The following is a 26691-nucleotide window of genomic DNA, read 5'->3' as shown; positions in this document are numbered from 1 at the left end:
TGACTCTGGACAATCTTCTGATAGAACAGAAAGAAGTTTCAAAACTTCTTTGCCAGTTCTGGGACATGTGGACTGCCTACTACCCGAGATACTAGTTTCTGTCATTCCACAGAAAGAGTAATGATGCCAGTTCCCAAGACTGTTTCTACATAGAATGTTAACACTAATTTGTTAATTGGTTTCCCAGGCTACTCAGCTTCAACAGCTTAATGAATCATTTGCTCGAAGAATCAAACAGTGGGTTTTGGTGTCTGGCAACTCTTGTGTCCTCAGCTGCTGGGGCAGTCCAGCTGTTGGACAGTCTGCCTGAAGGCTCCTCTGCGAAGGGACTGCTGTTGGGTTTATTGCTGAACTGCTTGAAGAGCCTTGACATGCATGAATTTCACTCATGACACTGACTGGATTTAAAGACTGCTTTCTTAGCGGGATGCCAGTCATCACAAAGTGCAAGAAATAACTTCTAAAGGGAGAGAAGACAGAAAGGATTTTTCCAAAGCCTTGCAATAAGACATCAGATTCCTGTAAAATATGAGATTAGAGAAATGGTTTTGAGATTGTTATTTTGGAAAGACCTATAGCTCTTAAGAAATTGCTAGGAGCACCCCCAAACTGCGTGTGTCAATAGCCAGGAGCCCGAAGAGGAACCTTGGACACTGGTCTCGAGAATCAGGGGGGTTGCACTATGCAATTCTCCATTTCCAAGAGGTTTGACCTGAGAGTCTGCCCGGGAATCTCAGAACCAGCAGCATAACGAGGTTCTTCTCCAACCGAGATGCCACAGAAATAGGTGCAATTTGGCATTTCGGTCCACCTGTCACATACAGATCAAAGTCAATCCAAAGGGGTACTACTTTCTGTTACAATGAAAATATTTTCATTACTTGATCATATGCCATCCTACAAGAAGTTTTTCTTTCTACATTAATGTTTCCCTCTGCTCTCAGCATGCAGGTTATAACACTGCTCATTACGGTTTGTAATATTTCTTTTTAATATCACAGAGGTTATAATCAGGTCTTTCTTCTCTATATATGAAACGAATTTTTGCAAATGCAAAAAAAAATGAAAATTTTCTTCAGCTTTTTCCTAGAAGTGTCCTTGGTTTGCTTACAGCTGGTTATTTTGGGTGGCATAAGGCTATTTAGGAGAGTCTTAAGTTGCCCGCTCAGTCCCTTTTAATACATAGTACTTAAATTACAACACATACAAGACAGTGGAAAGACAACTCTAATTTATTTTCATTCTCAGCTAGAAGCCAGCATATAAACCCTGCTTTTTCTATAACAAAAGGCATGGGCTAACATAAATGTCACTCAATTATATATTTTATATGCCTTGTGAGGCAAAATCAAGATCCATGCCTGGTGTAAACTGCCCGGCAATAATACGGAGTTGCCTTAAACTGTTGGTCCTCTATTGAGACCTCGAAAAAAACAGCTTGGGGGGAAGAAAGATTTTGTGATACGGTTGCTGATCTGCCCAGCGACAAGACTGACCGCGCCAGGGATCACTTCGCTTACCCCACATCTGCGTGTGGGCTTTTGCGTGTGTCTGGCTTGGGGGACCGTGCTCGATCATCTTCATGGTTTCACGGGCAAAAGGCATCCATCCCAGTGCTGGCACCGGTACGCTGTCGGGACGGGCACCCGGGCCCCTCTGATGTGTCTGCCTGAGAAGAGGGGGCTGCTCCGGCACCCGGAGGCAGGCAGAGCGGGGTAAATGCCGCCCGTAAGCCGGCAGCAGCCCGGGATGGCGGGGGAGCGCCTGCGGGTCGCCGGGATGGGCGGGGGGCGTCCCGGCGGAGGGGAACGGCTCGCACCTCTTATGGGGGGAGCAACGGCGGCAGGGAGAGGGAGGAGGAGAAAAGGAAGCCGAGCAGAGGGGCTGAGGAGAAGCGGGAGGGAAGGGAGCCGGGGTCTAGAGGAGGAGCTGAGCGCAGACAGGCGGCGCGGGCAGGGACGCGCTCAGGCCGGGAGCTGACGGCCGCCGGCGCGGCGGGCGGGCGGGAGGCGGCGGGGGGCAGGTGCGGGAGCCGCCTACAGCCGCAGGGCGGCGGCCGCCCGCGGGGCGGGGGGCTCGGCGCGGCGCCCCGGCAGCGCGGCGGCGGCCCCCGGGCCCTATGGTGCCGCGGCGGCACCCGGCTCCTGCTCGTCGCCTTCCAGAGTGGCCCGCGGAGCGGCGCGGGGCAGCGGAGCCCGCCGGCCCCGGCACTCGGCTGGCATGAGGAACCTGCCGATCCTCCTCCTCTCCCTCTGCTGGAGCCTGGGGCGGGTAAGTCACCCCGCGCTCACCCCGGCCCTGCGGGGTGCCTCGCCCCTCCGGACGGCGGAGCGGGTGACCCCTGCGGCTCTCCCCGCACACCCTGTCCCGAGGTGCCTGTGCGGGCGCCCCCCGCCCCGGGCTGGCCGTCCCCTCACAGCCTCCCCCGTTCTCCGGAGCGGGGGCGCGGCTCCGCGGCAGCCGTGGCAGGTGCGGAGACTTCGGCCCCGCCGCACGCACTTCGGGGTTCGAGTGACTCCCGCCGCTCGGGTTACCGGCTGTCCCCGGCGGGGATCGCGCAGGGGAGGGCGCTCCTGCCCCGCCGGGACCCCCCCGCCCGTCTGCCCGCCGGCGCTGCTGGGGTCAGGCTCCCCGGCCGCGCAGGCAGCGGCGGGCCGGGCCGGGCCGGAGGCGCAGGCGGCGGGGGGCGCCGCCCCGCACCCCGGGCGCTCCTCAGGGGCCGCGACGGCTCCGCCCCGGCGGGGCAGCGCGGGCCGGGCCCCGTCCCCATCCCCGGCCGAGCGGCGCCGAGCGGGGCCGGCGCCGGGCCCTTGGTCGCCGAGTGACTTGCTCCCCGCTGTTTCCCCCCGGCAGCCGGTGGCCACCAGTAGTTTGCGAGGAGTTTTCACAGAGCGCTGCCCTGGTACGGTCTAGAGCGTCGTTAGCGATCGTAATTATAGCCTGGAGCACAGGAGGCTGAGGGGAGACCTTGCCGCTCTCTACAACTGCCTGAAAGGAGGCTGTAGCGAGGGGGGTGTTGGGCTCTCCTCCCAAGTAACGAGCGATAGGACGAGAGGAGACGGCCTCAGGTTGCGCCAGGGGAGGTTTAGATTGGGTTTTAGGAAAAACTTCTTCACCGAAAGGGTTGTCCAGCACTGGAACAGGCTGCCCGGGGAGGTGGTGGAGTCCCCATCCCTGGAGGTATTTAGAAGCCGTGTAGATGTGGTGCTTGGGGACATGGTTCAGTGGTGGACTTGGTAATGTTAGGTTAGCGGTTGGACTGGATGATCTCAAAGGTCTTTTCCAACCTAAGCGATTCTATGATAATATGGGGAAAAAACCCTGCATCATTAATATAATACATGCAACTGGATAACAACATACAAAGCATGCAGAATATTAAAGTCTCCAAATTTAGGGTGTCTGCTTGTAACATCTTTATATTTTTAAGCATTTCTTCAGTTGTTTGTAAAAGTCTATAAAATTGCTGGAAACAAGATTTAAAAAAAATAAAAAAGTGCCCTCTAAATCTTTCAATTTTTTGTTACTGTAAATTTAAACTAACAGATTATTTCCACCAAAAGTTTGGAAACCATGCTGAAGGGAAATGCAAGCTGCTTGTCAGAAGAAATGTTTTTCCAGTCAAACTGCTGTTCTGGATGCCTTAAAAATTGTTAAGCCACTAAAAACGCAGAGACACTCCTCAGCTGGATTTCCAGCTGCATACCTTTACAATGTGCAACACAGCGCACATGGTTCTGTAGTCAGTGGATACAAAGGGTAACCTACTCTGGGTAAAGCAGAGGGAAAGGTGGATGAGCACCAGCCCTGAAAGGTGGTGAGTGCACTCAAAATCCATTTTGGGGTTCTGGATGCGTTTCAGGATGTGATCAGTGCCACACAGTCTTGAACCTTAAATCTCATTAGCTTGGTGAAGTACATCTGAATGAAACCGGTGTATGTATTAGAATACAGTATATTACAGTTTGGCGTGCATCCCGGGTTTGAAAAGTAATGTTGTGTTACTTTTGGGTACTGGCAAGTTATGTTCTCAAAGTAACCTTCGTTATTAGATCACTGGTACTGAGAAACTTGTGGTTCTTTTGTAAGTGTGAGAGAAGTCACTTATTCGGCAGGTTTCTTAATTGCAGTAGCTGCTTTGATTTACCCCTCATTTTCTTAGTTTAGTTGATTTACCCCTCCATTTACTGGAACCTACCTTTCCAAGACCCAGTAATTATAATACTTTTTCATGAGTAGGAGATCTACTCTTAGTTACCAAATATTTGCAAGTGGAAAAAACAATATTAAAAATCTGTTACGTGAAAGAAAAATGCAATTAAAAACCTTATGTATACATGGGGCTTTATTTTACATGGGAGCTATCTGGAAAGTAGATAATACATAACAAAACACAGATATTTTCAATATGACGCTTGCACATCCTATTATAAGTGCTAGAAATCTTAATTTATGTTAAGGATCTGTACAAATTCACTTTAAAAAGAAAAAAAATCTGCCCTGAAAACATATAATTTCAATAGTCAATATAGAGAAAAGATCGGGAAAAGGAAGTAAGGTTCTGATGTTGTAGATGGTAAAATGAGACATTTGGAGAAGAGACAGATTTTCACAAGTTTTCATAACAGCTCCTGCTGTTATGCTTATGGCTATTATGCTGTATTTTTAGAAGCTGCGCAAGTGGCTTGCCCACAAGGAGACTGCAGAATAACCAGGTTCTCAGTCCTAACTCTGGGTCCTAGGTTCTGGGTCCATGATCACAGCTTAATTAATTAAGTATTGCCATTTAAAAATAATAGCGTCTCATGAATCAGATACTATTACCAGATTCTGCTATTAACTGTCTCCTAAAAAAAGAGAGAGGAAAGGGGAGAGAGAAGCTTGGAGAGAGTCCACCCTTTTCTTGATACTACAAGTGTGAGGATGACTGAAGTACAGCATAGTCACATTTTATTTCACTATGATGTTATTTTGTTTGAGCTAATCTCACTGCCCCTTCAGTTCCAGTGGCGATTCCAATTTTCCCATTTGTCATCTACTACAGTAATTTCTCCCATGCAGTCTCTTATGGACTCTGCATGTTTCTGTATTAGGCTCTGTCTGCTTCTGTAAATCCAGCTACTTTAGTACAACTTCCCGGTGTCTTGTTTCTCTCCCCAATACTGCTATATCCCTGTCTCTTCCCATGGACATAAATAACCCTTCTGAAAATCAAGGAACTGGGGCAGGTCTATAAACGAGTAACAGCAGTAGTGCATTCATTTTTAAAGGAGTGCGTTTTATTCCCGTGTAGCACTTGCTTGAATCATATAATCATGCTTTGGGGCCTTCAGGAGGTAAAATATACATGGTGGGAAAGGGAAGAAAAGCAAAATTTACCATGTCAAAGAGAATGCAGTTTGATCGGTTTTCGTGTTCCGTTATTTGTATTAAACTTTCAGCTTCCTAACTTACTACAAAAGCAAGAAAAGCAAATGTGTTGTTTACTTTCCTGCTTCAGTCTAACTTACAGTTTTTCTGGAGGAAAAAGTGAGGAAAAAGTCTCATGAAACAATATTGGTGAATGCACTAGAAAATTAAATATTTTCTTGTAAATGACAATTGGCCTTGAACTGCTACAGGAAGGAGCCAGTGAATGTTGTGGTAGATTATTTTAACATTTTGTTTTGAAAAGTCAATGTGTGAGAAGCTAAAATGGGCAGTGACTGTGTCTGTAAAATGCCTAGCACATACTTGGGCAAAACCAGTGCCAGTGAAAGTTGTGGATTTCATTATTGCTAGTTGCATCCTTTATAAAGCATTTTAATTCGTGTTTCAAGACCCTGGCCTGTTAATTTGACACAGGTGAATGGTGTCCATCCAGAATGTAGATTTCAGCTGGAGATTCACAAGGAGGAAACAAGGTGCATGGAACTTCTAAAGAATGCAAAGCCAGTGGACTACAAAGGTAAGAAAAGATAAGCTGTAATGTAGAGACAACTGGAGTATTCAAGATTTTCTCCCTTCACTTTCTTTGCTGTTGTGGTTGCAGTTACTGTATTTGTCTGTACTGTGCTTATAATTTTATGTATTTCAGAATTTACACAGATGTTGCATTAGAGGTACAGCTGCAGCAAGCATGTTGTGAGAGGTGTGCCAGGTGCTAGGCACGCACTGGGAGGGACACTACATGGGAGCAGATGCATTCTCATGTTTTAAGCTGTTGCTGCTGGTATTTTCCGACTGGCAGAGAAGCTGCAGGCTGGTGATGACAGGATCAGCAGAAAGAACAAGTCTGAGGAAAAGCTGAAAGCCTTGGATTCAAGCATCTCTCTCTAGCTACGGTTGACAGTAAAGTACTAGTGGCAGGAATGATCTCTGGGTTTCCCAGGCAGAAGATGTTTCAGACAGAAGATCAGATTCACACCCAGAGTACTGTAGAGTCATGAAAAGGAAAAATTGGACGGTAGTGTTACATTCAAAAACCAAATTCTCTCTGTCACTTTATTGTTTTTATTTTCTCTCTACTTAGAAAGATAAATATATAGATACAGATATGGCCTATTGTAATTTAATAGAAGAAAGAAGAGGAGATATAGTTTATTATTTTCTACTTTTAGATTTACTAGATTTCCTTGCTACATTTTCATGTGAGTAGAACATAAGATTATGAAAAAAAATTTTTTTTGTAAGTTGGAGCTGCTGATAAAGCCATTTGTTCAGCAAGCAAAATACAAAGGCGACAGATAAATCCAGACAGCTAAATGTAAAGCAAATCTGTAACATTAGAGTAGCTAGGGCAGAACTTGGTTAAAAGTTTTTTGCTTTTTAGGAAAGTTGGAAGTGTGTATTCTTTTTTTTTTTTATGACAAAGGTATTAATGTTTATGATTACTTATCTTTTGTAAACCGTATACCAGAACTTGTGAGCAGAAAGCAGTCTCTACGCACCTACTGGTGAAAAGGTAAAAGTGCTTCTTGGAGTGCTTCATTTGCATAGGTTACCTGCCCAGCACTCCTCTGGTAACATGTCAAATATTGAAGGGAAGGGTGGGCTTTCAGCGAGACTTAGAAAAAGGGGAAAGAGATTTTAGATCTAAAGGCAACTGAACATTTTTCAGTTCAAAATACAATTTTGATTTTTACAAAGTAATGTCACATCTAAAACGAATCATTATATTTCTGCTGTTAAATGATCTTTAAGTGGCTGGAAGTATTTAATTTCAAATTAATTCTGCAAAGCCATAAGCCTCACCAGTGTCCTGCCTTTTGATATGGTAGTCCAGGTATGTGTCATCTCAGAATAACTGGGCTCCTTGGAACAGCTCTTGCAGTGTCGTTTTTTTCCTTTGGCTGAACTAGGTGATACATAGTGTATTTGCTTTTTCATATTCAGTCCTTTCTGAATGTGCTGTGAAGATGATTATGATACCTCAGGGACCAGCCATCTGCAGTGCCCTTTGAGCAAAAACATGAGTCCCAACTCATGATGCTTTCTCCACCTCTTTTCTTGATTTGAATGTGTAACTCCCTCAGTGCGTACTTTAGTATCAATTTATATACAATAAAATAATTAAAAGGATCATCAACAGTTTGTATTTTACTATAATTTTTCCTTTTGATTAATCCAGATCAGTAATTAGAAAAATTATAATAACAGTGAATAGTTTACATGGGTATCTCTTCCAAGCAAAATCTTACTGGAATAATTGATCTACATTTAGATATTTATGTGAGTGGTGAAGAGAGACGGCTGTTACATAAATAATGCTACTGTGAAGCCAGATGGAGAAATAATTACTAGCACAGCTTAATGAATTAAATCTTGAATTAATAAATTCACTATTAGCTATTATACAGTTTTGAAAGTCAAGCTTTCTTCAAGATCCACTTTTGGGATCCAGATGCTGGGCTGCTGCAAGGGTATTCTTGTGATGCACACCAGTTTTATTTTGGGTTCCCTAGGGAAAGAAAGAAGTTTTCTGTCAATATTTTCTTCACAGCCTCTTCACTGGCAGAGGGGTGCCTCCTGAAGGCAAACTGCTGTGTACGAGCTTCATGTCTTGGAAGGAGACAGCATGTCTGATGGTGTTGATTAGTGATAAAAGAGCAGCGGAAGGATTTATACATTTAATTGAATGCCTGGCTGAAACAAAGTGAATATTCCATTTTGTAGGAGACTGGAATAAAGCCCCTGTGGTAATGAACCCTTTACATGTTTAATGTTATAGGATAATTCATCCTATGCTTCATGCTATGCACCTTTACCAAGAACCTGTTCAGAAGAGCCTATGTTAAATACATGCATTTGCATTTCCAAAAATATTCATTCTCTAGGTGTCCTTATTTTCCTAATAAACTGTCTCTATTCATACAAAGATGTAAGGATTATTTTGAACAGAGACTTGCAGGTTGTCACAGTGATACTCTGACTGCTGATAAAGAAGAATTGCTAATGAAAATTGGCAAGCTGGAACTAGTCCAAGTCCTAGCTCCACACCTAAAACTTGTAGTACATTTGAAACATAATTCATTACAATAAATTCACAAAACCTGTTTCACTTTTTCCTCAATGGGAAACATGGTTATACAGCCCTTGTCATGCCTTTCTAACTTTAGTATGTGCTACCTACCTCACAAGAGCTATAATGAAATCTAGTGGAAGGTCCTGTCTAGAATATGGAAACAAAGGTTCACTGAGGTTTTCCACAGAAGGCTTGGGCCTCCATTGTCAAAATCAGTGGGAATTTTTTCATTAACTTATTGGGCACCTGAGAAGCCTTCACAACTCCATGTAACGTGCTCCAGAATTTGGCTGGCATGTGTAGCTACTGAATTTTGGAGGATCCAAATTTTATGGGACAGGAAGTTTCTCTTTTGGCCTAGATGGCAATTATGTCTGGAATACCTTATCTAATACTTCTCAGCTCCCAGTTAGGGAGACATAAAGGAAAGATTTAAAGGCAACTGTGGTATGTTTTTTTACGTAATAAAATGATGTTATAGTCATCTTACCTGAGCTGCCTCATAACATGGGCTGAAGAATTTCACTGAGTAATTTTTGTAGTGCAGCTAAAATCGTTGACTGTGAAGTCTATGAAGGACTTGCTTACTTCATGGCTTAATAAAGCAACGTGTGTTTTGCAGGGAAACACTGTATAAATACTGTGTAAATATCCTCTGAACAATGCTAAGGATATATTAAAACCACAGGACCCAGTTTGTCTAAATTCTGCTCATTTGCCAATGTCAAACTGTTAAGACATCTGGACCTCCTGCTTTGCACCCTTTGGGGGATTTTCAGGTATTAGCACATACTCTTCCATTAGTAGAGAGCACTACACTCCATCTAGGGAAGTCACTCTCCAAAGATCTGTGGCAGTGCCTTGCTCTCTGTAGTGCTCTCCAGAAAATCTAGTTGTTTATTTTATAAAGACTGCATTGGCTTCCATCTGCATTTGTTTTCTTCTTTCCTCCTATAATTTGACACCCGAGGTATGGATGCACCTTAGCTGAAAGCCTAGGAGAGAATTTTTCTTTGCACTCTCATTTTTGGAGGGCAGATTCATTCCATTCTAAATAGTTCTTAATAGCTATAGGGTTTGAGGTCCATATGGGAAAACACTAATTTATCTTTTACCTACTACCCATGGCTTGTCTCTTAAAAAAATAGAAAGTTCCCAATAAAATACATAAAAAATGGCCAACTGCAAATTTCTGTCTTTATTCAGTATTTAGAATTTTACCTTATAAAGTAATTGATTCATTTCCGTTCACCTTTTAAAAGAAAAGTAAAATCTTACGGTCAAAAATATTAAAACTCAGTCAGTAGACTTTATAACAAGTTTCTACAACAAAAAGTTCTAAAAAGATCCCATTATGAAAAAAATGAAGCCTGGGGTTTGTTTTTTTTTCATTTTGGACTGAGTGGCTGCACAGTTAAATGAGTCTTTTTGGCTCTTACTTTCCAAAATGTGTTGTTGTGAGACCCATATGCCAGACAACATTTTTAATTTTAGATATGGCATCTTAACTTTGAAGAAGGGATGTAGACGGAAAGAGAAATGTCTTTGGAAAGAATTTCATAAACCTCTCAAAGAGAGGCTTCATAATGCAGCTAGTAATGGGAAATTAAACCAGACAGGACTACCAAAATGATACTCTCACTTATTCATAAATTTAAAGGAAGAGGGGCCAATGTCACCATGTAATCTAATCTCCCGAATTACAGTGTCAGTAGAATTTCGCTTAGTGATTCCAGTACTGAGCTCATGATCTTGTGGATGAAATAGAGCACATCTTTCTGAAAGCTCTTTAGAACAGTATATTCGAATGTTGGACCCATGGGAAGTTGTCCCAAAGTTAGTTTATCCAACTAACCTCTGCTGTTAAGGTTATTTCTTCAGTAAGAAAGGTGCCTATTTTGCATTCCAAACGCACCCATACACACACATATATCTCTGTATCGTGCAAAAGAAAGACTGACTGTAAGCGTAACTAAGCCAACTTGATGATCACTCTCTCCTCCACATCAGTAAATAGGAGACGTACACAAATCCAGATGAGGCCTTTCTTTTGCTATGGAAAGGGAATCTCCTCAGGGTTCCCCCTTGCTTAATCCTCCCAATTTCATCAAGGTCTTCCATCAGTTTTTGTTTGTTTTTGCAGCTGTTTTCTCTGTAAAATGAGTCAGTAGTTCACTCTGCAGTGTTGCTTGGAGTTATCCGAGTTAGCATTAAAGGTGGAATTAAATGACATAGTGGGATCATGGAACTTCCTTTCATGCAGCACCAGTAGCTCTTGGCTGAACTACTTTAGCTTTCTTGAATCTCTGCTGCTGCTTTTCTAGCTGTAGTATAGACATGCTGTTAGTTTTTGGTTCACGCATCTTTTTATGAGGAGAGCTGAAGGGGCTGCTTTGAATGTTTGTCTATTTTGGCTGCCATTAATTGAAGTGTCATTGTTAATGACACCACATAAAACTGATCATCCTTATGGTGTTAACAATGTCTGGCCTTTGTGGAAGCTATACTTAATTATTTGAGGGCAGAACAGAGGCAGAGCTGTCTCATCTTTTGAGGAGGCTGGGCGATAGGTGAGAAAGAACCTTGAATGAAAGGAGTTGCCGACTGAAAAATAACCAACAGGAAATAAACAGTGAAGACCAAGAAAATGTCCTGACCGGCCTCATTCAAAAATCTCACATAATGAAGATTACTAAGAGTGACAATAACAAACTTCTTTGGAAAGAAGAGAGGCAACATGTGGCCACAGATGCATTCTAGAATTTTGAAAGTCTGAAACTTCTACCCCCCCAAAAAAACGTAAATAGAAATTCAGCAGTAGACATTAATAAATGGCATTTGGAGCCCTGAAAAAGGAAAGTGCACAGCCATAAGTGAATTTGTTGTGTTTTTCAGAAGATTCTGAAAGAAATACTGCCCCACATAGTTTTGCGTTTGAGTCCTGATAAAGACAGCTGTGGCCATGGCAGTCTACTCTCCATGACATCGGAAGTCCAAATACCACAAGGAAGCAATCTTGAATATCAAAGCAGTAAAAAAGCTCCAACTAATACAACAAATAGCATGTGGGTTAGACATAATCCAAACTAGCAGAAATATATGGTCCCAATACTTTATAGAGACTTTAATATTTTGTGGTGGGGTTTATATGAACAGGAGATTGATATTTAATGATAGTTTTTGAAGAATGTACGGCGTGTCTAAATTGGGGCAACATGAAGATGAAACTCTTACAGCTTTGACTATACATCCATGAATACCTTTCCAGTATAATAGAAAATGGTGTTCTTATGGTAAAATTAGAGTGCTGTCCAGTCATAAAAAAACAAATGCTGTTGTCTCCAAAGAACATTGGACTGGGATGGCCGGGCAGGGCTATACTGGCGGCTTGGGGCCCAGGCAGAGGCAGGCGCAGGCACTGCTGTGACAAAGCTGAGGTCAGGTGCACCCACAAGATGGCTGAAGGCCCAGGCCTGAGCTTAGATGGGACCCTGGGCAGGGGCGTGAGGCTGATCAGGGCCATTAAGGCCTATTAGTGCACTCAGGGCCCTGGCAAAAGTAGACGACAAATAACTTTAGCAAAGTAGCTTGGAGCAACAGTGGTTTTGCTACTATCTTCTTCCTGTTACCTCTTTAAGCAGTTCTGCTGTGTGTTTCCTTTGCTTCCAGTTTGCTAGCTCGCTGTTTCTCCCGCGCCTCCTTTTCCTTTCTTTCTTATTGTGTGAAAATGCAGAAAGAATTTCAGTCCGTGTATGTTAATAAATTCTTATGCAGCCTAAATTACTTGCTGGGGCATTCAGACCTACAGTCTAGAAAACATTGCCCATAAGAGGTGAGATTGCTTATGCTTTGTTGAGTTAAGTACAAAAATCAAAACGTTTCCCTGTTTGAAAAATAAACCCTGGGCTAGCTGACAACTTTCTGGCTGATTTTCAAAGCACTTTCTCTTTGTTTCGTGTATCCTGCACGCCAAGACAGTTTAAAAAATGCTAAACCTCTCTTTGAATTGGCGATTTTTAATGTCCAAATGCAAAGTGCCACCTAGTGGTTAACATATGGATAAAATGTGTATGCAAACAAAACTTTACAGTACAAACTCAGCATTACATATTTTTATAGATGAAGAAGCACATGTAGGTAAGCAAACTTGTTGCTCACAGGCTGGATCTCAGATAGCAGTATGAGGAATGTGGAGGCAATACTTAAGTAACCTGAAAAAAATGAGAAACAAAATGTAGTTTATAGTCTGCTACATTTCCTTTCATTATAAAGTATCTGCAAATGCATCACAAGCATTAAAGACCAAACATTCAAATAAAGTAAGTGATCTCATTGAAACTAAGAATAGCATCTGCAATATCATCTGGAGGAACCAGAGGGAAGAGTCGTAGAGGAGTGACACTGTGGCCACACTTTTGAGTGAGTCATTGAGTAAAGGTTTTCTGGGAAGATTGCTTGTTTCCTTGGATATGCTGCAAATGACACACCAGAGAAATAAATGATGCAAATGAAGAGGGTGAAAAGAGATTGTTATATGTAGCATGCAGGGGAGTTATTCTAGACACCACAGAAATAGAGATGAAGAGCCTGTATTTTTTTTTCTTTGTTAGCTTTATTAATAGGTAAAGAAGGAGGCAAAGAGTAGAGTAGTAGAGATGCACAGGAAAAATCGGGGAGCTAAGACAGATCAAGAGCTGGGCTGGTTTTATATGTGTACATATCAGGGTGAAAGGACAAAAACATTCAAGGTTTCAGAATTTATTGAAGCTGGACGCAAACCAGAGACTAAATCAATGAATGAACATAAAAGCATGTAAAGGTACATTAAAATACTTTTGGGTACTTAGAAATTTTTTTTAATATAATAAAGAAAATTGCAGACATGAAAATTAACATTGGAGCAATTTAAGTTTTACTTAAAATGTGAGATATTTTCTATAGAATTATTGGTAGAATTGTTACTAGAACTAAAACTTAAAACCTTATTTAAAGCTACAAATAAATATGTTTGTATCTTAATATCCTTTGGAGATAGTAGGAAACAGTCTTATATATGCAGGAGATGGTTAAAACTTCCAGAGAATAAGAGCCTACATAATGATTTTATGAAATGCGGCAGTGGTGGATGACAGTCCAGAAACCCTAACACTGAATGAATTAATGGCTAGACAGAGAACAGTAGAGCGTAAGTGAGCAGAGAGTAGAATATCAAGCTTGATCAAGCTAGATATTCTATGTGCAGAGAGAGACACATTTAACATATGAACATAGCATTTATCGCACTTCCATTTTCCAACAGTGTAGGTATTCATAGCACCGCAGGCTGCTCTGTAGTCACTGGGGAGAAACAGTTGTTGGGAGCAATTAATCTGGCCTATTTTCATGTGTTTTAGGGTGAAGTGAATCATGTTCTGTCACCCTCTGACAATATTGCATATGTCGTTGTTGTAAAAGGATACTGTGGTGGTTAAAGAGCAATATCTACTTGAAGACCTGTGAAACTCACCAAGGTTTCCAGTTGTGCCACATCTTGAATTTCCAAGATCAATGGGAAATTAATTGCTAGTTTCAGTTGTGCACAGTTAAGCTTATGCTGTACAATAGAGATATGTTGTTGGGATGGAAGAGGTAAATTGATGCAAGTGTAGTAAGAACGGGCTTGTTAATTGTGTCCCACCTCTGCATAAGGGTGTGTTTTGCTGAGAGAGGACAAAGAAATATAACTGTAATATTGTCAAAAATCTGTAGTAATAGGCAGAAGGGAAAATGAGGAAAAGTGTGAGTTGAAAGCCCAGAAAAGTGCATATTTTTTAACAGTTGTACTTCTAACAGCCCCTAGTAGTGCACCAGTAACACCATCATCTCAGCATTAAGCCCTAGGCCAGTTTTCAGAAGCACACTGTAGTCATTCAGGAACTATAAATTTCAGCACTTTCCTCAGATTTCCTGTACCATAATAAATAAGCCTGTAAATATGCATAAATTGAGGCTTAATATTCTTCTTGGGATTCTGATGACACCCACTCAAGTTTCACTGTCATGGTTGTTGATGCATATGAATGTAGTCTAGATGTAGGAACTATGTCTTTTGTGTTATTTCATCTATTTGATTTAAGGAGTCTGAAAAAATATCATTCTCTCCTGTGCCATAGATACCTGTGAAGTCCTAAAATACTGGTGAAAAACTGAGGTAAAAAATACATTCCCCAGAAAACATTAGTGACTTGTAATGTTTTGAATGTCAAAAACTTGTATACTGATTTCCTTCCTGCAAGCTAGCTTTGAGATCTGATACAAATTGTGTTGATAATTTTTGGTGGGAATAGGACTTGGACCTCTGTTTTTCTGTATAATATTTCATGTAAGGGAAACTTGAATAAGAGTTTTGTGGTTTTTTGTGGTAAAGGTACTAGTGGAGCTCTGAAGTCCATGTTGTTCAGCTGCCTTTTTAGCAAAACATTAGCCCAGTCCATATAGCAGTGTAGCAAAAATTTATAAAGGCCTCTGAACTGTTTGCAGATTACTGTAGCAAATCCACCATTTTACAGAAAGTATACTGAACAAAAGGGAAAATTTGTGAAAGTCATCAGCTTTTATGGGTGTGCATGAACACTTTCATGACTCATCTCAGCTCTCACTTGTTAGTGGAAATGGGGATGAACTAAAAAGGTCTGAAGTCGCACAAGATGCTAATTATTCTTGTGTACTCCAGGGCTTGTTTATGCTGGCTCAGGCAGTACATCCATCAAAGCCAAAAGAGTTGTGTTTTGTCACTATAGTTCTGAGTGCTGGCAGATGAAGAAAATAGTTTCTTTGTCTGTCTTGTATGTCACGTTGTTGATGTTGTTTCTGGCTTAAAATCAATTGGGAAGGAAGCATGACCTGAATTGGCTGAAGTAAATATTCTTTTACTTTGCATAGGCCCTGGTGTTGCATCATAGAAGTGTAGGACTTGATTTTAATCCAGTACTGCAACTCAGGAAGCACCTAAGCACGTTTAAGTTCCATTGACTTCAAAGGATATGAGGATGACTTGCTGAGATGTAAACCTCTTAAATTATACACACATGGCCAAGTCAACATCACCTCAGAAATATCATTACTAACGCTAAAAGAAAAGCCACAAGTGCTGGAGGGAGTAGAAGGTAGTCAGGTAAAAGAGAGCATAGATAAAACCCATGAGTTAATTCTTAAAAAAATGTATGAACCAGCTGTAGGGGCAGATACGCTGGAAAGGACAAACTGCATCATCATCAGTAAAAAAGGAATGATTATGGAGTTTAAGGAGTATTACATTCTGAGTCAGTTGCTAAAAACACTCATTCAGGAGGTGAGGACCAGAAACCTGAAAAGAGTGAAAAGTCAGCGGGAACAGGAACTTCTCAGACAACTGTGGAATACAGATAAAAAGAACGCCACTCTCACAGTTCCTAGTCCTAAGTAAATCTCCCTTACCCTAAGGTAAGGCTAAAAGAAGGAATCCGATATATTGGTCTAGGAGTCAAAATAACTAAAGGAACCAAAACAATTAGTCCTCTTCAGGTAACTGGAGAACTTGACAAGCTGAGGTTAGTCACACAGTATTAAGCAAATAAGGGTGGGACTGATTAAAGACAGGTACCTACAGTCTAGATTCTGCAGCTGAATTAACAACTGAATTAACAACTGAATTAACAACTTCAGGCTCTCTTGGGAAGAAATAAGCATTTTTTAGGATTAAATTCTTCTTACCCATTTTAAGTGTTTGCTTTAGAAATATATTAATTTAAACATGAGTCAGCAGTGCACCCCTACAGAGATGAGGCTTACTGTGCTACATCAGCAAACTGGTAGATCAAGAGAAGCAATTGTCTGTCTCTATTTGGCTCTTGTGAGACTGCATCTCAGTGGAGTACTGTGTCCAGTTTTGGGCTCCTGTGTACAGGAAAGCCATTAATAGGCTCAGCAGAGAGCATGGAGATGCCACTTAGAATATGCAGCATATAACGATTGACTGAAAGCCAGGTTTGTTCAGCCAGATGAAGAGTGACTTGATTGCTGTCTTCATCTACCTGATGGGCTTATAGAGAGGATGAAGCCAGATTCTTCTCAGATGTGAACAGAAAAAAAACCAAACAAAAAAACAGAACAAGAAGCAATGGAAGCAGCCTGCAGCAAGGGAAATCCTAATTAGATGCATGGCAAAATTCTTCATGGAGGAAGTTGCGTGTGTGCAGGTTGCCCAGAGAGGTTCTGATAGGTTGGAGATTTGGAGATTCCAAATCTCCCTGGAGATTTTTGGTGCTTGACTGGAGAAGGCATTGAAGTGAGTATGGGTGAGTGTGTGAGGTAATGAACAGTAATAAATTTGTTGCATACCTCTTTGGAGGTTGATACAGCATACAAGGCAGTGAAGAATAAGGCATTACAGGTTATCTACACAGATAAACTTTGTGAAGTGTTCCCATTAGTAATCCCTTATTTTTGGCATCATCTTTCTGAATATAGAACAGATGCTGCATTTAGAGCTGTATAATCCTAAGAGGAGTGAAGAAAGCCCCAGTCCCCATGAACAAGTGACTCTGGAGAATAGCACTTCCTTGGGAAACTGTATAAAGATGACTCTACAGAATTGGTGACCAAATGCAGAATTTAGCCCATGATTCCCCTCTCATCTTCTTTTTTCATCTCCAAACCCTATTCTTGGTACAGCACAGAGGCTCCCTCCCGACTATAACACTTAAGATGTCTTCCAAAGGAAAGTAAGGTCCATGGGAACGCTATGCCACTGGCTTTCCTTCAAGCTGCAGCTAGGACATACACGCAGGGGCGAATCCAACTGCCCGTTCTGTAACAAACTCTTGGGTTCCCTAGTTTACATGTACTTTGAAAGTAACTTTAACTTTGAAAGTAGGATGGTAGACACTTTAAGTCAACACAAGCTGTCCAAGTTTAATTGCACTAAGATGGTTTAACACAAATACAGAACTTTTAAATGTTCCTTTTCCAGCTTCATTTTACTCAGGTGGCTTGATTTTGGGCATGACCTCACTAGCACAGAGTAAATGAATAGTAGATTGCTAACACTATAAACATTCTGAAGAACAGTATTACACATGGATGTGAGTAGTTCCTAATCCAAGTTTCATGTTCTCTACTGAAAGGAACAAACTGTCCCTTATACTTTCTAATAATCTTATGGAGATAATACTGGTAGGGTAAAAGTTTTGTTTCTCTCTTTAGCGTTAATTACAAATTTAAATTGTCCATTGTCAGTTGCCTTATTTGAAGACATAAATGCCCAGAATTTTGCACATGATGGTTTTTGTTTTTTTGGACAGAACTTGAACTGGGATAATATTAAGTAGCATTTCCTTACTTCTTTGTACTCTTCTTCATATGTAATTCTTCATAAGGCTTATACTCATAAACCTTCATAACTCTTAGAAAGCATGCATTATAAGTAGTCACCTTTAAACAAATAGAGCATGCTTGATCCAAGTGCCCATAGCAGGCTATAGGAAGATTTATGCCCATTCACAAGATACTGCTTTTGCGCCACATTTATAGAGACATCAGCATGGGCAAAACCATAACAAGTAGTTGCAATCTACTAGTAACAAGTTGCTACTAGTACTACCATAAAACATGCCTATAACACTTTATGACCCCCCTTCCTGAAATAAATGTACAGAAGCAGTCTTTGTTCAAATCTCTGTTATTTAGTTTAGACAATTTTGTTAATCCGTGCCCATTGTTCAAAAAATTCTCCAGTCATGATGCGTTCCCATTGTATTTGTGATGCTGAGTCCAATGAACTATTTTTACTTTTTTTAACGTTTTCTTATCTTTTCTTAGCATGATCCCATCAAAATGACATAGTTTTAATGAGCCATTTTGCAAACAATGTATTAACTGACTTAAAAGTAAGTTGATCAACAGTCTTACAGACCCTTAACATTTTCATAAAAAATGCCATCTTTGCAACTTTTTTGAAGGAGACTAGTCTTTCTTGAACTACTCATCCAAAGCTTCCACCAAGTCTTTATAAGATAAATACAGTAGGGTGATTCAGACCAGACTGAGCTTTCAAGTCTGTTACTGCTGGTTTTGTTTCAGGATGTGTTGGAGTTTGGGATAACATCACCTGTTGGCGTCCTGCGAAGATTGGAGAGACTGTCACTGTCCCTTGTCCAAAAATATTTAGCTTTTATTCTGGCAAACCAGGTATTTCATTTTAAGGTGTATTTTTGCTGGCTTCTCTTTGGTATTTTATAACGTAAGATGCTAAAATGAGGGTTTTTTTCAGTTTAAGTTTTTTATTTTCTTTTTAAAGAGATGAAATAATAGATTCTTAACATGATACATCATGAAAAGACCAAATAATTGTCTTTGTGGTCCATATGGTGTTCTTTGAGTCAGATACTAAATATATATTCTGATACAGTGACACTCATCAAGGCTGAAGACATTGCTTGCTCTTTTTGACCTATTTATGTTACTGGTTAAGGCAGCTGAGCCTGACTGACATCTTTAACTGTTGCCAGCAGGTCACATGCAGCTTGTTCCTTCTGTGCTTAGGAGGGAAGCTCTGCCTTGCCTTCATGAGAATAATGAGCCAACATTAACACATAATACCTAAAAATTATCACTATTGCAATTTAAGGTAGTTACTATGAAACCTTTTATTCTGTTTTTTTAATGGAACTTGAAAAGAGCTCATCAGTGGCTGAGACTGCTGAAACATTTAACTGTTTTAAGTCTACCATCTTCTGCACCATCCTGTCAATATATCATACTGTGGTTTAATTTTGCACTTTGGCTTGTTAGTGGGGTTTTAAAAATAGATGATACACGCATAGCATTTCACATATGTATCTCAAAATGCAGCAAGAAAAAACCTTATCCCCATTGCTCAGGTGAGAAGCCTTTGTCATGAAGAGCTGGTGAAAGATGCAAAATATCACAGTGATTTAATTCTGCTTTTGAGGTCTCTGTGGAGAGCTTTTTAATAACATTACTTTTAACATAGAGGCTAACCTGGGGTGTGACTAAAATACCTTTGTTCTCAAAACTGTTGATTAAGTCTTGCTCCAGTAAAAAATAGATAACTAAAACAATCTACAGATGAGCAAAGATTTTCTTCATTCCTGGAGCTGGTGAATCTTGATTAGATTATCGTGGATAGTCTAAACAGTTTATAAAGGGGAAAGTATGTGTAATCTTCACTAAATCTTATGAAATCTATAAAAGTATTCAGATGACTCAAACAAAGATATTAAGGTGTTGTCATGAGACAAGGGAAACTAATAAATATCAAAAATTCAAAATCTGAATTAAATCACACTGCTTCTGTCTATTTGCCAAAAGCTGGAGCATGCGCGCTCTCTCTGGAGTTTGGATGTTTGATATTTAACAACTGTTAGCATCTTATATTACAACAACATTTTAATTTGCCTATAAAACAACTGCAATAAATATTTAAGTTTGAAACCTTCACAATCCATTACAACTCTATCTCGCTTGGGCATGGCGTCATCAAGACTGAAAGATCACTTCCTTTTTATAGTTTGCTATAATTTTCCCGTATACAGCTTTTTTTATAGCTACCTGTTTACTTCTTACTTGTGGAGCTAACAGGGTGGTTTTTTAGAGGTACCTGTTCATTAAGAAGATTTTTTTAAATCTTATCTTTCTATAATTTCAGAGAAGGAAGACAGCAAATGTCTTGCATGGTTGATTCAATTAAGATCTAAGTATCTCAGCACCTTTGTAATTCGATTATGCTCAGGAATATGTAATTTATTTAATTCATACACAGCACATTTCAAATTCACTTGATTCTTTGACAGGAAATTATAAAAATATCTTTAAACAAGAAATATAACTCTTTTTATTTAGCCAGATTTGTGAGATGTATGTTTTAGTTTTTTCAGGGTTTAAGGGAATTAAAATTCTACTACAAGATGATCTAGACTGCTGTATTTTTTATGGAAGTATTCCAAATCATAAGTAGGCTTTTAAATACCATCAACTCTTTAAAAGATTTCTTAATTTAAATTGTGAACTAAAAACCACAATTGTCTTCCCATTTTTACAACTTCTGGAGAACTGGCTCTTAATTTCTTCTGTGATGGTCAAGGTTACAGTTTAAGCATACCACATAATTAATTCTCTATTGAATATTAGTAACTTTATATTAAATGACTTTTTACTGCAAAAGCAATCATATTATCCTATAATGTTTTTACTGTATTGTACATGACAATGTAAGCATATGAGTATCAGAAAATGACTCTGTGAACTTTTTATTCAAATCTATGTGTCAAGTTACAGGTTTTAAATGAAGTTTCCATCTGAAATATTTAATTGCATGCAATGATGGTGTAGAAATAAACAATGTCTTCCATAGAACATTGCCTAACTGTCTCTAAGTTAGAAGGCCTTACAGTACTTATAGTAGAAAATGCTCCATCATCTTGAGTACACAGTCTTTTTCTTGCAAAACTGGCTTTGACGTAATTTGTGATTCTGTTAACACATTCCTCTGCTCTGCCTAGTCAGAGAAGCTTGATGTACTTTTAAATGGAAGACTCTTCAGAGTGTATAAATAGGTTACATTTTCTTTAAAAAATGGCATGTCTGTGCCAAATGGCAGAAGTGGTCCTGTTGCTTGAGAAGACACCGTGGTTTGAGGTCAAGGCCTTGTTCTAAGCTAGAAAGATTCCGTTGTTGGTTGGTCAACCATTTGTAGGATATTTACAGCTTTCCACTGAAGACTTTATACAAAGAAGAAATTCCAGTAACCAATCAGCAAGATAAAAATCACAAAAGCTTTAGTTTGGAGTGTATATAAACATGTTTGGTTATTCTTGGCCAAAGTTGATCTGTGACACATAAATTTCTTCTTGTGTGGTGAAAACCAGGCATCTTTAAGTCAGTTAAAGACCAGTGGTAAACTCCAAACCAAAGCAGTATGTCATTATAGATTTCAAGTATCATGGATATAAATTGCTGTAAGAAAGGTGAGGGGAAGTTGCTTATGATTTAACATTGTAAGAGTAAGTTATAATAATTTTAATGACTATTCTTTATTCTGACATCAAACTCTTCAGTTTTCTCCTGTTGAAGCTGTTCAATATTTTATGAACATTAGTTCATATTAATTAGATTAAGGAGTAAAATCATGAGTTGCCCCTATCTCATCTGTGTGACTTCATCTGGGAAAAGAGTCAACTTCTCTCAGTTCCAACCAAAAAATCCTTTCTGAAATTAATAGATGTTCAAAATTCCTTTCCAACCGTACTTGCACATCTCCTGTATGTTCCTTGGACTATACTGTTTCTGTGATTGGTTCAAAGAGTGAGATTCAGCAAGCATATTTATTTCCTCGTTCTTAACCTATCACATAATTTGGCCTTTAAAGTGCATTACCAACTCTACCAATATTTGCTGTAGCAGTAATTCATCACTATAATATCTGAGAGCTTTTATAACTCTTCAGTAGATCATTTGGTATTACCTTCTCAGAAAAGCTTAAATAGGAGGTTAGAACAACTCTCACTTAAATTACTTTTCTATCAAATTACTTTACCTACAAATTATCCCCCTTATAGAGTGAGCTGAAAGACTCCTTCCAGAATACTTTAGATAAAACAGCAAAATATTTCAGGCTTTTGCAGATGTAACAGAAATAGCTGTTATACGAGAGCAGAAGCCTGCCATCACAGCTTGGAATTACTTTTGTTTTTCTTTAGTGCAAAGGCAACTCAGAGCAAGAGTAAAACCCAAAGTAACATCAATGAAGAGCGCATGAAAGGAAATGGCTGGGTTGCTTTAACAGGAGTGCCAGGAAATACAGCATGTTAACAGAGAATGACAAAGTTAGGTTGTCTAAAGATTCATTGGTGAGGAGACTTTTGAATCTTTCTGATTTAAACTCTCAAATTTTGCTTTACAGGAAATATTAGCAAAAATTGTACAACTAATGGATGGTCAGATATTTTTCCTGACATCTTTAGTACTTGTGGATATAATGACTATGAGGATGATTATAAGGTAGGAAAAATATTTTTTCTTTTCATTTAGATGGTGGTGTTCGATACAACTATCAGACATATTCTGCTCCTAAATAATTCCCGGTTTACTCTATCAGAATTAATGGAAATCTGTAGTAATTTTTGGTAGCACTGATTGCCATATGCTTCGATTGCAAATGCCATATAAGATAAAATCAGAAATGTAGAATTCAGTAACTGAAACTCAAGGCTATATACTGTTGGTAACTGTAGTAATGCATCTATATTTCTAATATTGCAGTTATTGGGCTTAGGCACAGTATGCTTTTCATTGTGTTATTTCTAGAAGTTTCTATTGTAACAAATCCTAATACTGTAATAATCTGTTAATAATACATGCACCACTGGTACATGCTGGTATGTGTTTAAGTTACAAGTAAAACAGAATGAATTGAGGTCATTGGAATTATGGTGAATTTATATTGGACTTGAAATTGTGTTAGCAATTAGAAGTGGTTCAAAAAGCTATCAAGGTATCTTAAATACAGTATAAATGGAAAAACAAATTTGTCCCCTTTGCAGATGCTATTTCTTGTTCTTTTTGTTGAGGGAAGTACTTTTTCCATCACATGTTTTACCTATTTTTTATCTGTTTTTCTGCTAACAGAGCAAGATTTTGTTTACAAGGATGAGCTCAAAGTGTTAGTAAAACTCTTGTTATCATGAACAGATGAAGTCCTCTCATGAATAAAGATACTCGGCTGGTTGGGTTTTTCTGGATTTTCAATGTGTGGAATAGCTCTAGCAGACTTGTTCTGTCTGGTTTGCAGAGATGTGCTGGCATTCTGGCTAAGACATGCAGTTCTTGCCATCTCTTTCTGTATTTAAAAGCCCAGCCATTACTGTAGTTGAAAATAGATAATAAATAGAATGGATAGAGTATGTTGTTTTCCCAGCTTTTCTGAAGACACATTCTAAAACATTGGTATCATCTGACAGCTTGGGGACACACATGCATTACTGCTAAAACAGCCATTTTAAAACACTGTCATTCAACCCTGACATTGTCATGTAGAGTGAAAATGGATCAAGACTTAAAAATTCAAACTAACAAAAGATAACATTTCAAGTAGTGAGAAGTACTTAATTAGCAGATAAACTAGAATAATAGAAAAGCAGTTCTTGTTTGACATTCATTAGTAATTTGAAGGACAAGAATGAAATGCAAGTTGACTATACTTGCAGAAATGAACCTAGAGAAACTGGAAATAGGAAGTAGTAGCAACATTTACAAAAGCCTGGAAAAGAGCAAATAATAAACCAGTGAGGATAAAAATCAGAAGAGAGATGTGGAAAGCAGGTACTGAAAAAATTATTAACAAAAGTACAATAGATAGATAGAATATCATAGAAATCTAACATAGATAGTGTACAGAATAAATGCATAGCATGTTGCAGGGAGGGAAAGGGGAAATGCAAGCACTGATTGCATTTCAAGCGACATGGCCTGATGGCCCTGTCCTTTTTTCTCAAGTACCAGTGTCATGGCTCAGGGAATATTCTTTGCCTGAAGATCATAAACTGGTTATTTCAGCTGGACAAGGCAATAATTCTTTTCTAACCTTCAAGCTGACAAGTCAAAAAGTGGATACAATAATGCTGGCCTATTAGAAGATAACTGTTCCTGTGCAAATATTATGTATTTTGTAGTTAAAGAAAGGGCAAAAATTATCAGAAGAAAATCTGAAAAGGGAAACAGGAAAGCATATGTTTAAATCTCTCTCTTCATGGGAGACAATATAAAAAATGCAAGTATCATGCAGTTGTGAGATTTCAGGAGGCATTTAAGGTCCTGCATCAGCCAACTGTTACATGGAAAGAAGATGTTTTCTTGAATTTGGATCTTAGCACTCAGTGGTAGCACCTCAAAACAAAAAATGCTTACTCAATGTAAGTCAGTATAGTTCATTTTTATTTGACCTAGAATTTCAACAAAAAGAACTCAAAATGAAATCCTAAGTATTTGGATACAAAATATTTTGGACACAAAAATATGCAACAATATGCTTTGCAGGTGATGTGTGAGGTTGCCCTCAAAGTTACAGTAACTAAGGAGATCATATTTTAGGGAAGGTGGCAAAATACTTTTCTTGTGGTAAGTCTTAAATTTTCTTCTGTATGCTTTTTTCTGAAGACAATGTTAAAGGAGTAGGTACAAACTGTCTTCGGTGTCATTTTGGTGCCTGCATCTTCACTGCTGAATGAGTTTCCATTATAGAGCCAATTAAATATTTATTCCTTTTTTTTTTTTTCTGTCTTTTAGGATTTGGACTTGTATCTTTACTTCAAAGGGGACTTATTTCCATACCTATTTTTTAAAAAAAAAAAAAAAAAATATGCATGCATACAGACATATATATATGTATCTCCAAATATGCATCTATTTTGGGCAGTTTTGAATATTCTACAGAAGGATTAAATGATAGAGATTGATAAGCAAATATTGAAGAGGCAATTTATTAATAGGTACCAATTTTTTATGCTGAAAATGCACTGAAATGAGAAAGCTTATTTAAAAATACCATAAGCATGTCATTTATTATTTCTCTGCCAAGTTCACTGATATTGTTCAGGGTATGAAAGAACTTGTCTGCTTCCACAATTTGCATTGATTTTACTCTTCAGAGTTAAAATGTTCAATTTTCATTCCATGTCAAATGGTATATTAGCAGGTTCTATAAAAAGAAATTATTTGCTTAACATTTTGAAATGAACTAGAAGTTCCTGATACAGCACTCTTAAATAGAAAGTTTTATTTTATGTTAGATCTTCTGTTGGTATTCTTAGTGCTTCTGTCTGTATTTATAGGGGACCAATTTGACAAGTATGACAGTGTCTGAACAAACTATCTGTATGTTGTTATCATATCAAATTGTATATCTAAGCCTTTATTATATGCTTCCAGTCTCTTTCCTATAAGTAAACTAGCTACTGCTAACCTTCAAGATCGAGTTTTAGATTCATCAAATGTCTTTTTTTTCCTTTTATTTTTCTGTTGAGGTATGGCATCACAATGGGAAAATGAATAGCTTGATTTGACCATGCTAGAAAAACACGTCAGGGTGTGTTAACCCAATCCAAGCCTCACCGCAATCTTTCCTTTCATGTGGACATATTTAGACATCTTCTATCTAGACTGAACATGCTAGAGATGTGTCCTAGCTGTCCTCAGAGGGTATTAAACTCTCTGTCAATATTATTAATATACAGCAAGATGCCTGGTGAATGTAAAGGACTGAAATGTGTCCACTTTACTTAAAATAATGACTGGGTCACTTAGCACAGTGTTGTCTAATCATAGTGTGAATTGGCCCAAGGCTTATTAGATCACACAAAACCCAATATATACAAGTTACAGCCTATGTGATTTGAATGCATAGGGTCATACAAAGACAAATTCGTGGAAAGATCCTCAGGGCTGTTAAATGTGGTGATACTACTGCAGCTTGTGCATAAGTAGAAGCATCATCTATGGAAGAAGTATTCCTCTATGTGGCCAGTTTCCTGAAGCATTCACTCTTAGGCTGCTGTCAGAGATAACATCCTGGGTGTGCTACCCACTATCCAATACAGATACACTACCCAAGACAAGTGGAGTCAAGGCAGTGATGTCAGGACTGACACGAACAAACACTGTCTTGAATGTCTGTAGCTACCTTTAGAAAACAGATGCATTACTACTGTCTGTGAAGTGGATCATTGCACTGGACTAATGGATTGTTTTTATTGAGTCTAAATTGAATCCTTCCCTCTCAACAAAATGTAATGCAGGGCAGCCATCTACCAATACTTTTTCTGTGTGCCTATTAGTCATGCTGTATTTATTTACATTACATTCTGCATTTTTCATTACTTAATGATGCTGTGATTATTAAGAGATACTTAAGGCAATGCTGGTGTCATCTTTTTTGGATGTTGTTTAAGGCTTAAGGTGCATTGAAGGAGAAGCATGTCAGAAAAGGGATAGCATTAATTACTTGCATAAAGATTATTAAATTCCATGAAGAATACAAATTTTATTACATATATTTTTAGTAAATTCTATTTTGCTCTGCACCATTTATAAAGCATTGAAGTACCTGATAAGAAAAAAGTAAATTGTCCACAACGTGTGATCCATCTCTTTATCTC

At 39.1% G+C, this 26691-nt stretch overlaps 1 protein-coding gene across 1 annotated transcript in view; it reads left to right on the top strand.

Moving 5' to 3' along the window:
* Positions 1–2220: 2220 nt before the first annotated feature.
* The window catches only part of VIPR2 (vasoactive intestinal peptide receptor 2), a 58302-nt gene continuing 33831 nt past the window's right edge, over positions 2221–26691 (top strand). Inside the window, exons 1-4 of the mRNA XM_075705189.1 lie at positions 2221–2271; positions 5845–5947; positions 18602–18709; positions 22443–22540. Coding sequence (XP_075561304.1) covers positions 2221–2271; positions 5845–5947; positions 18602–18709; positions 22443–22540 — 360 coding nt within the window. The remainder of the gene's footprint in view (positions 2272–5844; positions 5948–18601; positions 18710–22442; positions 22541–26691) is intronic.

The sequence above is a fragment of the Pelecanus crispus genome, chromosome 2 (genome assembly GCF_030463565.1).
Source record: "Pelecanus crispus isolate bPelCri1 chromosome 2, bPelCri1.pri, whole genome shotgun sequence".
In the NCBI taxonomy this organism is placed as follows: Eukaryota; Metazoa; Chordata; class Aves; order Pelecaniformes; family Pelecanidae; genus Pelecanus; species Pelecanus crispus.
The sequence above is the reverse complement of the archived record's forward strand: the minus strand, read 5'-3'. Positions and strand labels throughout refer to the sequence as shown.